Genomic DNA, 15,206 nt, shown 5'->3' with positions numbered 1-15,206 from the left:
TAGAAAGTAGATTTTATTGTGTTTGTTTGACCTTTTTGGTACTAAATAGGACAAATAAGTTGAAAACAAACAAGAATTAGGCTGAAGAAAACAGTGTGATGTGAGAAGCACAGCTACATAGACATTGTTACAGCTTGACACCCAATGACAGCAACATAAATGAGTGATGAGTAGGAGCCGTATGCTATTTCATGTCGAAGGTCCATCTTTTCCATACGGGTAATCAGGGCCCCGGCCCTAGGGTTTTTGGGGCCCTAAACAAAAAGTGTATGGCCCAAAATGAATAAACAAAGGTCTGATTTGTTTATTGGGTCGGGCCAGCCCTGCGGGTAAGGGAGAGAACCAAAATTACCCTATTTAGCAACATTTTACATCTTTCTTTCTTTTTTAAGTGAGGCATGATGTGCACTTTGATATTCACTGGTGTAAATAGTAGCTAAACTTGCTAAAGAAACAGTCACTATTTCATTAAAGTTAGCTATATAATAAATAAAGATACTCGGATTAACTATTATTTTATACCGTATTTCTGAAAATGACACTGAACGTGTTTTACACATTTTTCTTCAGAATCCCTTCAAACAGCAGGTGGAGCCATATGTGCATTTTAGTGCACAACAGCAATAGCTAGCATCGTTGCCTTTTCTGACAGTTTAATAGCTTTGGTTGGGTGCATGTTTTCAAGTCAGGCTTGTAGGCGCTGTCCGGGACACCAACTGGCCGGTTATAGTACGGGAGAGCTTAACGACATCATCAGCACCACACGACCAACTGAACTGGATCAAGATGCGGGGTCGAGGGGACAGCGAACATTTTAAATAAATGTTTATCTGCCAATGAATGAGATTCGCTAGTCAAATCTTCGACACACCTCTATAACAGAAATGGCTGGGATAATCAAAAAGCAAATACTGAAACATTTGTCAAGGTAAGAGAGATGGTTAGCCAAGCAAATACAATTAGTTAGTCTTATGCTAGTTTAGTAGCTACTAAGGTTTTCTGGTATTGAGAGCCATGGCTCTGATTGTACTACTGAACCGACGTCTAGCAAGCAGCATAGCACTACAGTACCAACAATAGCTACTTGATCGAACAGCACTGGTATCTGTAGCCTAGCGTCAGTAATACCACAGCACGGCTTCTACAAAAAAGTATAGGGATTGACTGCTGGGACGTTTTTGTCTGAAACAACACTGTGTTATACAGTATTAGTGAGTATTTTCAACATGCTAGGCCTTTTGCTGGACTCCAGCAGGAGGAATAACCATGGCTGGCTGACTGCAAGACAGCTTATGTACATGGTTTTTATGTCCAAGCATTCGGCATTGTTGACTCGTTTTCGAGATATATCCACATATCAACATGGCATATAATGTTCAAGCGAAGTAGGGTACTGTGTAAATCAAAATTATTTTAGTTGTGTCTTTTGTTGTATAAACAAGAATTGAACACAACAAAAATAAATAATGAACTGGCATCAGGCCACTGGACACGGCTGTCCCTTGTTCAAGAAGCCAGACACTAAGCATCTCCATGCTGGACTGAAGTTTCCTATTGTTTTATGTTTAGCTGTATGCTACTGTAATGCTGGCTTTGCTCTCAGTGCTTGTGTATTTGTCAGTGTATGTCGTTATGAAGGACTGTTATGAATAAACTGGAACTAGTGGTGCAGCTGAATGGGCTAAAGGCTAAGTATGGTTAACTGTGTTTTTGCTGACACTACGACCAAATCAGTCAGATTGGCAACCTTATGCCAGTAAGGATATATTAGCATTTAATGGGGAAATGTTACGTAGCATTTTTCGGAAGCTGTCTAAGTATCTTACTTATTTTTGTAGACCTTGAATGTCTTAATAAGAGTCAGCTTATTTCCATTTGAATGGCATATCTGGTTGTTTCAGGGCTGCATGTAGGTCAACATCTTAACCAGGCAGCTGAAAATGTAAGATTCTGTGTGATTTTTTTGAGCCTTTAATCACGTACTCACCACCTTGTAATTACCCCCTATCCACTCCTTTTTAATTTGGTGTTTGGTCATTGTTCATGGGCCAACAGATACAATTTCAATATCAGAACACAAAACTCTCAGACATTTTCAGTATCAACCTATCAGTCTCATTGCTCTCACAGCCCACCTTACTGTTTCTTAGGTGCACTGACAACAATCGAATCAGGCTTATTCAAGTACAGTGCATGGCCGTCTAATGGCCGAGATGACCTAGCGTTAGAGACAAAATGGCCTTGCTCCACAATGTCTTGGTACATGGCTAAATAGACAAAGACAAAATAACAAGCTTTCTCTCACTCAGTGCCAATCTGAGTTAGGCTTAATAGGCACTGTTGAAAAATGCTAATTCATACAATTAGGATCTGCTTTGGTCTTTATGAATACATTCCACCATTTATTATACAGACTAATTGGTAAGTTCTCTGATGTCTGATTTATAAAGAAAGCACTAGCTTTAAAAAAAAATTATATGCACATTCTGGGCTTTTCATTCTCTGCCTTTCATTTAGGCCTAGCTGTTTTAGTTCTCACCAATTCATGTTACTCACAGCCTATTTCCTGTGCACTGTTAGGTGTTTGAGTGTTAGCAAGATTTTGAGCTGGTTAGTGTTCCCTAGGGGGAGGGAGGGAGAGCTCAGAAGGCTGATGCTATCCACTGTGGTGGAACAAAGTCTTGTGTATGGTAGATCTGCTTTAATGTAATTACAGCTGCATGCTCAATGACAACCATTGTGACTTGTCTCAGAAGCAGGAGGAGTCATTGTTCACTGTTGCCTGAGGGTGATCTGCACATGTTGAGTTAGACTGGCTTATGAACATTTTCAAGATCGTTTTTTTTACTGCTACTGTATGGCACATTCACAACATTAAGGCTCCTTTTCCTGTAGCTTTTGGTCAAAGCCCAAATATGACCTGTTTTGTGATGGTGTATGAAAGGACATCTTGTGTTTCTGATTCTGATTCTGTTCTGTAAAGGTCAAACTTGTCCAATCCTGTCATGGTGTGTACACTGATAGTGAAGAAAATGAGGATTAGTCTGTTTCAATCAAGTCATACTTTCAGACTAACTGTGTTTTATAAGTGTGACTCTCAGTCCTAATACTGTGTCTGAGTGTTAGTCAAGTCACTTTGCTATGCAGTTCTTACCAAATCTGGAGTGGAAGGGTCAAGGCAGCTGGTGAAATAGTCATGTTGTGGGAATCTGCCCAGCTGCCCAGCTTGGATCAATCTACTAGTCAAACCCATTCTCACTAGCTAGGCTTGGCATCAGTACTGGCACTTGTGTCTGTACAGAGTTGACAATGACAAGAAGTTGTGCTCAAATGTTTATATGTATGAATCAATGCTAATAAAAATAATTAAGCAATCTTGATGTTTTTCTTCTTCTTTTTCTTCCCCTGTGAAGGTTCACTAAGAACCTGTCCCCTGACAAGATCAACCTGAGCACCCTGAAGGGGGAGGGCCAGCTGTCCAACCTGGAGCTGGATGAGGAGGTTCTTCAGAACATGCTGGACCTGCCTACCTGGCTGGCTGTCACCCGGGTCTACTGCAACAAAGCTGCAATCAGGGTGAGATGACAAGATACAAAGATATGACTCCATGCTTTTATTTCCTTAAATCTAGTTTTTGCAGTTTACATTTACATTTAGTCATTTAGCAGACGCTCTTATCCAGAGCGACTTACAGTAAGTACAGGGACATTCCCCCCGAGGCAAGTAGGGTGAAGTGCCTTGCCCAAGGACACGATGTCAGTTGGCATGACCGGGAATCGAACTGGCAACCTTCGGATTACTAGCCCGCTTCCCTCACCGCTCAGCCACCTGACTCTCAGTTAAAGTGTTTGTTCTGAGGGGAATAGTTAAGAATTGTGTGACCTGTGAACCCCATTATTCATATTAGCTGTACATATAGACCAAATGGAGACATTTAGTCTGACTACTTGTATACAATGTGTAATATGTATAATACTGGTAAATGCCATGGTGAGTTGTACTTGTGAAGCTGTGGTTTCACGGTTACAAGGCCAGAGAAGCCATGAGGAAACTAAGAGTAACAGCATCACACGGATCAGCAGCCCTCAGAAACGACCCTGAGATCACTGTGCAGCATCTCCAGAGATCATTGGCCAGAGATAATGCAGAGGCATGTTTTTGAGGGACACTAAAGGCCACTGGCAAAGCCAGCCTTTGTATCAAAGTACCCAAGCTCATCAAGGGAGAGAGCTCTAGCAAAGATGAAGGCTGGAGAGGTTAACGATCTGTCTTGAAGATAAGTTTGAAGCCTGGCTAGCTTATGGTATTTAGTGTGTTTTAGTTTGGTCATAAAATGTAAGACCATATGAATGAGTGATGGTTGTGTATGTATGACAGCTGCTGAGTCATATGAAGGACAAGTTGGGTAGTAGTACTGATGCAACTTCTGTTTTGTCTTCATCCAGATACAATGGACAAAGTTAAAGACCAGCCCGATCTGCCTGGTAGGAATGCAGCCCTTTGTTGTTCTCCCTCTCTTGCTCTCTCTCTCTTGCCCCCCTTCTTTGACTGTCACTCTCTCTTTCACACGCCCTCTCCCTCTCTTTTTCTCCCACTCTCACATGAACTTTCTCTGTCTTACAAAATGTGTTGGTTTAGCATTTAATTGGTTTAACTGCTATCAGGGTGTAGTCTTTAATCATAGTGTGCTGCATGACACACGCTCAGATCACTGTTTTGCTGTTCACTCTTGTTTGCAGTTCCTCGATAAGGTGGAGGTAGAGATGAGGACTTGTGAAGAGCCACGGCCACCAAATGGCCCCTCCCCCATAGCTATCACTGCAGGCCAGAGGTAATCTAGTCTGTTCAGCAAAGTGGTGAAAAGTATGCATGTGTACACTGTCTGTAAAAGTACTTTCGGTGAATGCATCAGACATCTATGAAACTGCACAGTCAAGTTCTTTCCCAGTTATTTACCTCAATAGCGTCTCATCCTTGCTGTGCAGTGAGTATGGTTTTGCCGAGAAGGTGGTGGAGGGAATGTCGGTCATCATCAACTCCATCACTATCAAGGTGCAGGCCCGTGCCTTCCATGCATCCTTCGAACTGTGGCAGCTACAGGGGAACAGCCTCAACCCCGAATGGCAGCGCAGTGACCTCCGCTACACCCGCGTCACTGACCCCAAGAGAGGAGAGGTAGAGTACAGCTCACCTCCCCCAGGCCTGTCTGGCCTGTGTCAGATCACCGCATAGACGGTACAGAATCCTCAGCCTACAGATCAGGCCTCTGTTTCTAAGTCCAGTATTTAATCACTTAATTAGTCCAATTGCTCAGTGTTATTGGCTGTGATGACTGTTTTCGTATTTCCTGTCTGGCTCAAAGAGCCCCACTAATCATGTTATAAAAGTGCAGCTGATCTCCAGTGACTAGGTAACCCTATGACTGTAGTATGCACTATTGCAGTTTTTTTTTTTAGCTTACAGATGACAATGTTGCTGTTTAATAGGATCCACTTTCATTTGGCCTGCTAGTGAACTCCGGTTTGTCTCTGAGCGTTTGTCTATTCATTCCAACCCTCAGGTGCTGACGTTCAAGGAGATCAACTGGCAGAGTCTGCGCATTGAGGCTGATGCTATCGAGAGTGAGGACCAGGACTTGAGCAGTACCCCGTTACGCCTCATTACCAACCAGGGGCGCATCCGCATCGCCCTCAAACGCAGGGTAAGCCTGACCTCCAGTATACGACACGGGGGCTTCTACACAGTCTGACTTGTATATTGGTTCAAGTCACTGTTTACTTCTTGTTTACTTACCACCTAATCTCTTGATCCCTGTTTCAGGTGAAAGACTGCAACGTGCTGGCGTCCAAACTGCTGTTCATCCTGGACGACCTGCTGTGGGTGCTGACAGACTCCCAGCTCAAGGCTGTCATCCACTATGCCAAGTCCCTGAGCGAGGCCATGGAGAAGTCTGCCCAGCAGAGGAAGAGTATGGCTGCTGAGTCCCTACAGGTCCTCCTGCTTTTCTGACCTTTCCACATCCACCACAACACCCTTTCCTACTCCGCAACCTAGTGTCAGCAAATCTCATTCAAAGGGCTCTTGTGTCATATAGACGGCCTATAATATGTATTATGGTTGTCATAGTCCCGTTTCTATACAGTGATATCTGTATTGTAACATTACCTCTGTCCTAGTGTTGTTATTAGTGTGTGTTATACTGCTCTGCTTCATTAATGAGGAGCAATGTCCTGTCTGTGTTGCAGACTGCCCCCCCCTCCCCTGGCATCCACACCCTGTGGACTGATCCCCCCGCCCCGCCCCCTCCCAGCGGTGCCCCCTCCAACCTGGGCCAGTACTTTGACTTGTACGATGTTAAAGAGTCCTCCTACCACACCTTCATATCCCGACTGGACCTGCACATATGCAACGACAGCTCCTCCATGGACTCAGGTCAGACGCAGAACATATACCAAATTAAGGACCAGTAGTATAGGTTGTCTACCTTTGGATCAACCTACTGCATTTTTCATTTAGAGCTTTTACACAGATGTAACGTCCTCTATATTGATGGAGGGTTAAACTTATGTAAAGTTGCCAGACGTGTCATAAAGGTTTTGACCAGTTATGTTCTTATGTCACACAGAAGAGCTCCCGCCTCCTGGTTCCCAGGGTGCTATGCAGCTGACCTTCAGGAAGCTTGGCTTTGACTACTATCCAATTCACAGGCCTGGTGAGAATCCTGCCCCTCAGTGTTTTCAACTATAAATACTCCCTCTGAAAGCTCAGCATTCATTCAGACTAATAGGAAGGAGGATTGCCATTCTTGCAGACTAATTGTCTGGGTGAGCCTGGCCACAGCTATAATCCTCAGTGGAATTCCTCAAGTGTGAATTGTAGAACAGCACCACCTGTAACATTATTGTGAGAAGGGTCACATGGGTTCAAGGGTCTGGCCCTCAGTATCAGTCTAATCATGTCCCCTCATCTCCAAGGTGACGGCTGCCGCCACTGGGAGCGCCACTGTGGGGCTATGGAGGCTCGAGCGCAGTGGGCAGGCCAACTGCTGCAGGACTTCCAGAGGAGGGTGGAGGCCTCAGGCATCCCCGGGCCACACTGCCAGAACTCCAACCCAGCTAAGGACTCTCCAGCCAGGAGGGCCCCGAGTAAGATCACAACATCCTAGCGTGGAAGTATAGATTTGTTGGCACCTTTATGAATGGGGTCACATGAAAAGTTTGGTACAGTATGTTTTAGATGAAATGGGTGGAGTGCTTGACGTGACCCCGTGGAGCACCCTAAATATATGACTGTCATGTACTTGCATACCTCTGTAGACGGACAGTCCACTCCCAAGACAAGCCCCCCAGGCAGAGAGCAACCGTCCAGGACCCCGCTGAAGAGGCTGCGCTCCAGCTGTGTGGTGGTCAGAGTGGACGACCTGGACATTCACCAGGTGACTGGTTCTGGCTCTCTCTAATGGAGCAGGATTTTAAAGCTAGTTGTCTTTTTCAGGGTATTAGGGTTTATAGCAGATTGACACCAGTTAATCAAAAAAAATGTTGGGAATGTTATGACGATTACAGGGAAGACCTGAAATCACTGCAATCACTCTAGTAATGAGATGAGCCTTCACCACGTCACACTTCACTAGCTAAAGCCTTTAAACTAAGAGAGAAAACCCCCGGCAACCTCATCTCAAACATCTTTGCTTTGTCTACTTTCATATCTGCAGAGGATGTGAGTTCAACTACGGTCACAGTTTTCACAAAAATAGGCTTTTGACATTTTGAAGGCTATTTTTGAGTAAATGAAACTTTATTCTCAATAAAGCATTTCACTGTGTGGTTTAAACTCATGTGACAGGATGTAGCATTACACCGTTCTGATTCCTTTTAGGTCTCAAACTTGATTTCCCCATATTCACGGCTAGGACTAAACTGTAAAGGAAATCCAGAACTTAATTCCTCTTCTTCATCCAGGTGTCGACAGGGGGCCGCAACAGTAAGAAGACCCAGTCCTTACTGTCATGTAACCGCAAGTCTCTGCATCTGGCTGACAACGTCCCAGCCATCCACCTGCAGTTCACTGAGTACTACTTCTCTGACAGCCCTGGCTTACCTGGTAAGAACTTAAAACAAGTTGAACACGCAGATGCACTCCAATTTCTTTAAAGTGGATCATCAGTTTCCAAGCAACTAACAAATAACAATCTTATCCAGCCATTGTTTACAATGAGTTATACAATTATCTGAGTGAAACCTTCCTTCATCTCCTCCCCCCGTGCCTCTTCTCTCTCCTCAGTGCCAGACTCAAACCTGTATGCACAGCTGAATGGCTTGCAGCTGTGTGTCGACCCAGCCAGTGTATTGTGGGTCAACCTGTTCACCAGAGGTCTGCTGCGGACCCTGGAGCAAGTCAAGGCGTTCTACCACCTCCAGGACAGCAGCAAGGCTGAAGAGCATATGGACATTCGTATGGACGCGATCCAGCTAAAGGTGAACAAGATTGGGTAATGTATATGTTATCCCTCCCTGGCTGGTTTCTCTCTCTAACTCTCTCTTTTATCTCTCTCTTCCTCTCTCTCTCTCTCTCTCTCTCTCTCTGAAGCTGATCATTCCTCTGGAGTCTTCCATCTTAGACCACCCGGAGCGGCCCCAGTCTCTCAGCATCATCGTCCCTCAGACGGTCCTCAGTAACACTCGCCACTCCCCCCACGGCACGAGAGCCGACCTTAACGGCACTTACGGCTGCTTCGCCACACGCCCCTTCTTCCAGGCCTCTCCCCCCTGCCCCTTCCCCAGAGACCAGAGTGCCTTCCACCCACTGCCCTCCACTTTCCTCCAGCAATCCCTGGATGGGGAGCCCCTGGCCCAGTCTGGGTGGAGGCCCCCCCGGACCCAGGATGTCTGGTCCCTCAGCCTGTCCCGGCTCTCCTTAAACTTTGATGGGGCGAAGAGAGGCCCCAAGGGGAGATCCCAGCCCTTTGTAGAGCCTTTCGCCATATCTGTGTGGATGTGTCGCCCGTCAGCCTTCAAGCGTGGCTGTCTGTCCTCGCCAGCTGGACAGGACTCTATCCTGTCCGCCAGCAGTAACCCCAGCAGTCCCCACCACGCACCTCCAGAGCAGAGCCAGCCACCCTCCAACCCGGGCCAGCACCAGGACCCCAGGTCTGACAGTCAGGTGGAGGCCCCACAACCACAGGCCTCCATCCACCTCCTGGTCCACACAATCACTCCAGTCAAGGTGTGGCTCAACCACTACCAGTACGTGTCTCTTCTGAGGATGAAGGACACTCTGGCCCGACTGGGAGGCGAGCTGGGCCGGGACACACGGGACGCCAAGCAGGCTCGGGGCCAGGAGCCAGACCCCCCTACGGTGTGTTTGGCTCTGCTCATGGACTCAGTGGAGCTGGGGTTGCTGCTCCCGCCAGCCACCACGGAGCCTCAGGAGGAGGCCCGCACCCCAGAGACAGACAGCCCCAGCCTGACGGACTCCGACCTGTCCCTCACCCGTCAGGTCACGGAGCCAGGCCTGGGACCCCTGGAGGACAGCGGCATAGAGAATGGCACGGCTCCGGTTCCCTCCTGTGCTCCTGCTGAACTGGACCAGGAGGTGGATGGAGGGGTGGAGGAAGCTTGCGAGGCTGTAGAGGAAGGGGTGGAGAACCCGGACCTGGTTCTCTCCCCTCCTCTCTCTCCTGGACAGCTGCCAGTGCTCTCCAGAGATCCCTCCACCTTCAGCCTGGAGGGGGAGCTCTCCAGCGCCCTAAATGCCACCAAGGATGTCACCAAAGACGCCTTCAGTGCCTCAGTGGACCTGACCAAAGGGGCTTTCTCGATCACGAAAGACGCCTTCAGCATCCTGAGTCGAAGCTCCGGGATGAGCAAGCTGTTCACTCCCCAGAGGTAGGCTCCCCTGCTGGCGTTCCACCATCTGGCCCCGTAGCTCTATCTATTTACACTGCGCACTGGATGGTTTGACTGAGGAAAACGTAAACACAGCCTGTTTCCGCCCACTCATTTACTCTCTACCAATACATCTCTGACTCTTTATGTTGCTCTTCTTTTCTCTCCCTCCCTCTCTCTCTCTCTCTTTCCCTCTCTCTCTCCCTCTCTGTTTCTCTCTCTCCCTCTCTCTGTCTCTCCAGGGAGCAGCGACAGGAGGAGTCCCCCTCCCTGACAGCCAGCCTGCGTCTCCAGTCGATGAAGCAGTCCCCTTCCCAGCGCTCGTTTGACAGCGCCATCCTGGACGGTAGCCTGCCTGATGACCACCTCTCAGTCGACAGCGACACCAGCGACAACTTTGTCATCCTCATGGACACCGGTAGCTCACCTCAACATCCATCATCAACTACAAGGCCAAGTAGCACAGACACGGTGTTCCACATAGACAGAGAGTGGCATGTGAAATGGGACTATGAGAACAGTAAGTTGTGGTAGTCGAGTCCTGTCCTCCTGATCTGAGCGGCCGTGTTTGTGGTTTCAGAGTCGGGGGTGGAGTCGATGCGTCCCAACAGCTCCTCAGTGCTGGGAGCCAGCCGAGGCAGCCCCGCCCCTGGGACTGAGGGAGGCTCATCAGCTGACCTGAGCAGCTCCCTGTCCCAGAGCACCGAGGACATAGCCCAGAATGAGGTGGGTCTCACACGAACACACACACACACACACACACATATAAACAATGGCTGGATCAGATCATAGCTATTGCTTTCTTTTATAACTGTGTCTCTGTGTGTCTCTGTGTGTCTCTGTGTGTGTCTCTGTGTGTCTCTGTGTGTCTCTGTGCTCAGCAGGCCTCTGTGTTGCTGCTGCTCCTCAGTGGGATATCCTGTGTGGTGGAAGTGAGGGGAGAGAACCAGGTGGTGGCGCTAGAGGCGCAGGATTTCACCCCCACACAGATGGGCAACATCCAAGTGTCTGACTTACTGGCTGGTCTCATACCAGGTATGTTAGCCTGGTCTACTGCACCTCACCGAACAACAGGCTCACTGACCAAAGCGGTCCATCAAATCCATCAGTGTTTCTCAGCTGACTGACTGACTGCTCCTCTGTCCTGTCCTCCTCCTGTCTCCAGTCCCAGGTGGGCCTCCTAAGAACCAGAAACAAGGCCAGGGACAGGGACAGAGGGGCAGCCGGGGAGCTCCGGTGATGTGTATGCGGGCAGAGATGGGCCCATGTGCTGGCCGTCACTCTGCTCTTTCGGAGTCTGTGGGTTTCCTGGAGCTGTTGCTGCAGGGCTTCCACGCTGAGCTGCTGGCCTCCACCCTGGCCACCCTGGGACCCTTCCTGGAGGACGAGCTCAGCGCTGACGTCCAGCCCATGAGGATCAACCTGAACAACATCACCGTCACCCTGAAGGTGAGGCAGGAGGCAGTGCCAAGCAGCAGGTAGTGTTCTTTAGCCCCTAGTCAGGACATGACGTTAACCACTGCTCTCTCCATATCTCTAGGACGACAACCCTAAGATCTTCTCCACTGCCCCCCATCCCGTCCCGGCCACCTTCACCCTGGAACAGCTACTGCTGGAGCGCACGGACGAAGGCCTCTTCAGGGTCAAAGGTGAGCAGAGGGAGAGAAGACAGGCTTGTGGCGTGTGTTGTCAGTTAACAATGGTGCATCTACAACACTCTACCCTGTGCTGTGTTGGCTTGCAGGTGGAGAAGGCAGGGGCTCTCCATCTTGTGCAGAGAAGCCAGACAGGTCCTGCTCCCTCCTGCAACAGAGCATGGTAGGTACTGGCCTGTCGAATGAACACATGACATCCATTTGCTCGCTTCACTCATGCTTATCAGTCTTTCCAGTTGCGTCACTGTTATCAATGAGATTTGCTTTGGCTTTAAAGGATTGAAGATAAACACACACAGCCAACCAAAGCATGAGCCAGTAACAAAAGGATTTATTGTATTGCATTGTCTATTAGGGTGTTATCTTGTAGGAGTTGTTTTTAATTCTGGAAGTTGCATCCTAAAATCATTAAACTGTAGGTCTTATCCAACAACTTTTGTATTGTTTTAAAATCTTTTTCTTGGTTTTAAGCACAGATGTATGTAATGTATTGATATACGTGCAGTTAATATAATTGGTTACTCTTAACAACTGTCGTAGCAGTTGTGTGCAGTGCATCTCAGCTAAGCTCAGCCCTGCAGTGTGAAAGGAGTGCAGCCTATCACCTGACCTGGACACAGAACCTGTGTTGATGTTGTAATGGTAGAAGGATTGGTTGTAACATAGATACTGTAATTGTAATAGTCTTGCTACGGTCAGGTAGAAGGCGGATAAACAGAGATGCGCTTAGTGTCTTGAGTGGCAATTAGGCCTCGTGTTACAATTACAACAGCTTTGTGGAGTATGGTTTACTATAGTAGAACCACCTTGGGGTTAATTATGAGGGATTAAAGGTAACTAACTCTTTCTCTTTCTTTCCAGAGTTCTTGTTTGGAGTCCCAGCTCTCTGATACCCAGAGTGCTCTCTCCCAAGCCCTCAGTGACAGAGAGCGCCTCCTTCTGGAGGTCAGAAAGTATGACCCTACATTTGACCTCTGAGCCTGTCCCTGGCCTGGTCAGTGACAGGCAAAAGTTAGCATCAGGAACTCAGATGTTCAACAAAAATTTAGAAAACTGAAGAAGATAAGGAACCTGGTTTTCCAAACCTCACACCACTCTGATTACATTTTGCACAGACGGTCACTTCCAAGAAACCCAGATGTTCCTATAGTCAGGCAACAAAATTAATCAGTTTAACTCAGTAGTATTTTGCAGGAACTGCTGTCTCATGTTCTCTCACTACACAGTTTATGGCTGGATCTCATTCACAGCGCTATAGAGTAGCAGCTAGGCTCCCCCCTGTGGACACAGTATCCATTCATTAAACAACAATGATTGCCTTTAGATTTTCGCAATCATCTGTGTTTGATAACCATGTAAAGAACATGCCAAAAGGAGTCTGACACATGCACTATTGTTACACTGCCAGAGAGCTGTCTGGCCCTCATGTTTTCCGCTGAAGAGCCCATGTTGTACAACCCATCCACTGTCAGGCATGCTGTGTGTGTGTGCGGGAACCGCTCATGTTATTGGAATGTTGGTGTGCGAGTTTACAGGCTCACACATTCCTTATAAAGCTAAAACACACCATCTGTAACATGGACTAGATCCTGTCTAAAGGTGTATATTCTGTAGGTGTATGAGTAGTTAGAGGCTGCTATTTTAGCTCATGTATAGTGAAAAGAAGAGTAGGGAATAATAAGCACTTTGACTTCAGTAAGCAGAACTGCACTGCACCCAAAGCACACCTGGTACATCTCACCATCCTGCCGTCCTCCTTGTTTTACCAGAGGAGTGACCCCTCTCAAACCCAAACTGTTCTCTGACAACGGGTTATATTATTCCCAGTATTATTTTTCGTTGTGTTTATAAGAAATGTTGATCATTGTGACTGTAAAAGCAGTGTTTGAATTTTGGATTGAATGTCTACTCGATACATGCCTTTTGATCAGTCCTCTGATGTGAAGGAAATGTTAAATGATAATTGTGGGAAATTAATTAATTAATTGGAGTTGGAGCTTCCTCTGGTTTAGCCATTTTGCAGTGTACTTTTAAAAATACTCTAAACAAGACAAGTCACTGCTGGTTGTATTAGAGAAGCACTGCTATAGACAGTAGATCAAATTCAGTTTTTGTAGGTGTTAACATGAAAGTTTATGTTGCTAATGCGTCAGTGCCAATTTGTTGTTATGTTTCGCTTGTACAACAGTGTGGAACTAGACTATGCCTATTGTCAATTTATTTTCCAGTATTCTGTATTGAATGTCCATGGATGTAGACAGTCGTAGTTAACATTTTGTTAACATATTTATCCTATGAGAGGCTTTCATGTGGGTGTTCTAAAACCAAAGCTTTGTTTATTATTACTTCCAAGATTTTTCTGTTGTCATAACAGATTAGTGCATGGCATTCTGATATCCTGATGAGACATTGGTGTGAGACTTTGATAATGTGGTAATAAATGGTTTGTAGCATAGAGGCTAAGGAACACGTCTCTCAGTAGGGATGGTAGGATATCAGGTGAATTTACAGCCTGAGCATGTAGCGTTGCTACAATGTCTCATGATTTGGACTTGTGAGACCTCTGCTGGCCACAATACGCCACTGCACCTTGCCTCATCCGAGGGCTTCAGATTGAGTTGCCTTCCAAGATATCAATGACTGTTGCATTCTGATAAGGGAATGTGAACATATAAAGCAATACAAAAAACTCTGTCCTACCCAAACAAGAACCATTATGCCATAGTTTATTAAGCCAGACAATTTTAGGTTCCCTAAATTTATTGTACGGTATAAATGTCAAGGTACTTGAAAGGTTTCTTTGTCATTTCCTGCATGTGTGTACTTGAGCTCAAGGTCACAGTCAAATTTTAACAAAGCATATCATCAACTATATCACCTCATTTATTATATGCTGCTCTTTTATTTGTTGCTAATACTTGTGTTTTGCATGGCCTTGCTGTCAGTCTGTGATCTAAGGAGAACATTGGTTGTCTCAGTGTGAAAGCAGTGTAACCGTGACTAAGCTTGTTGAAATGCCCCTTCCACTGTCCTGTCAGTCCACAGCAGGGTTTCTCCAATCCCTGCATAGGACCCTCTTACCTCCCCATCTGCATGGCCCATCTGTGTTGCCATAACAACACAGGCCTGAGCAACTGTGCCATCCAAGATGGCAGGATACTGGATGTCCCTTCCTGCATGGGCTGTGTTTCCTGTAGCCACCAGTCACCTCAATTACTATCATACTATCATTCTCTTTATTGCAATAGGAGCCCAAATGCATTGAAATGGTTTAATTTTTTGTGAATTATTTGCACTTTGATGTGTGTGGTATGTTCACTGTAAATTGCACTTGCTGTAGAGTAAACCACTACAGAGGGGTTTTGGTGTCGTCCTCCTGAATAGACAACTTTCTGGATAATGCAAATAAGGGAGAATAACTTCTAACAGTATTCATTTGCTCAACACTTCCTTTTAAATCATTATATAGATTATGTAGGGTCACCACATTATGGAATTTAACTAAATAAAACTGGTTCTGTGAACCAAATTAGTATGTGTAAAAAATATTTTTAATTGTGACAATAAAAGATTATAAACTGTTCAGTGTTTTACATTTTCTTTAGTAGTAGTAGATGAATTTACTACACTTACATAAAGAACATGACAGACATTTTATAACAAA

The 15,206-nt window shown here is 46.3% G+C and overlaps 1 protein-coding gene across 1 annotated transcript; it reads left to right on the top strand.

The window, feature by feature from the left end:
• The first annotated feature begins 795 nt into the window (after nucleotides 1–795).
• On the top strand, nucleotides 796–15,083 carry bltp3a (bridge-like lipid transfer protein family member 3A). Its single transcript, XM_067240184.1, has 21 exons — nucleotides 796–928; nucleotides 3,414–3,576; nucleotides 4,446–4,484; nucleotides 4,740–4,831; nucleotides 4,986–5,175; nucleotides 5,561–5,701; nucleotides 5,821–5,991; nucleotides 6,246–6,432; nucleotides 6,626–6,712; nucleotides 6,975–7,145; nucleotides 7,317–7,435; nucleotides 7,962–8,103; nucleotides 8,284–8,477; nucleotides 8,590–9,887; nucleotides 10,130–10,305; nucleotides 10,468–10,613; nucleotides 10,769–10,922; nucleotides 11,053–11,336; nucleotides 11,428–11,536; nucleotides 11,632–11,705; nucleotides 12,404–15,083. Exons 1-21 carry the CDS (start codon nucleotides 885–887, stop codon nucleotides 12,518–12,520), a joined length of 4,098 nt encoding a protein of 1,365 aa, XP_067096285.1. The 5' UTR covers nucleotides 796–884; the 3' UTR covers nucleotides 12,521–15,083.
• Nucleotides 15,084–15,206: the final 123 nt, after the last annotated feature.

This window comes from Osmerus mordax, chromosome 7 (assembly GCF_038355195.1).
Source record: "Osmerus mordax isolate fOsmMor3 chromosome 7, fOsmMor3.pri, whole genome shotgun sequence".
Taxonomy (NCBI): Eukaryota; Metazoa; Chordata; class Actinopteri; order Osmeriformes; family Osmeridae; genus Osmerus; species Osmerus mordax.
The sequence above is the reverse complement of the archived record's forward strand: the minus strand, read 5'-3'. Positions and strand labels throughout refer to the sequence as shown.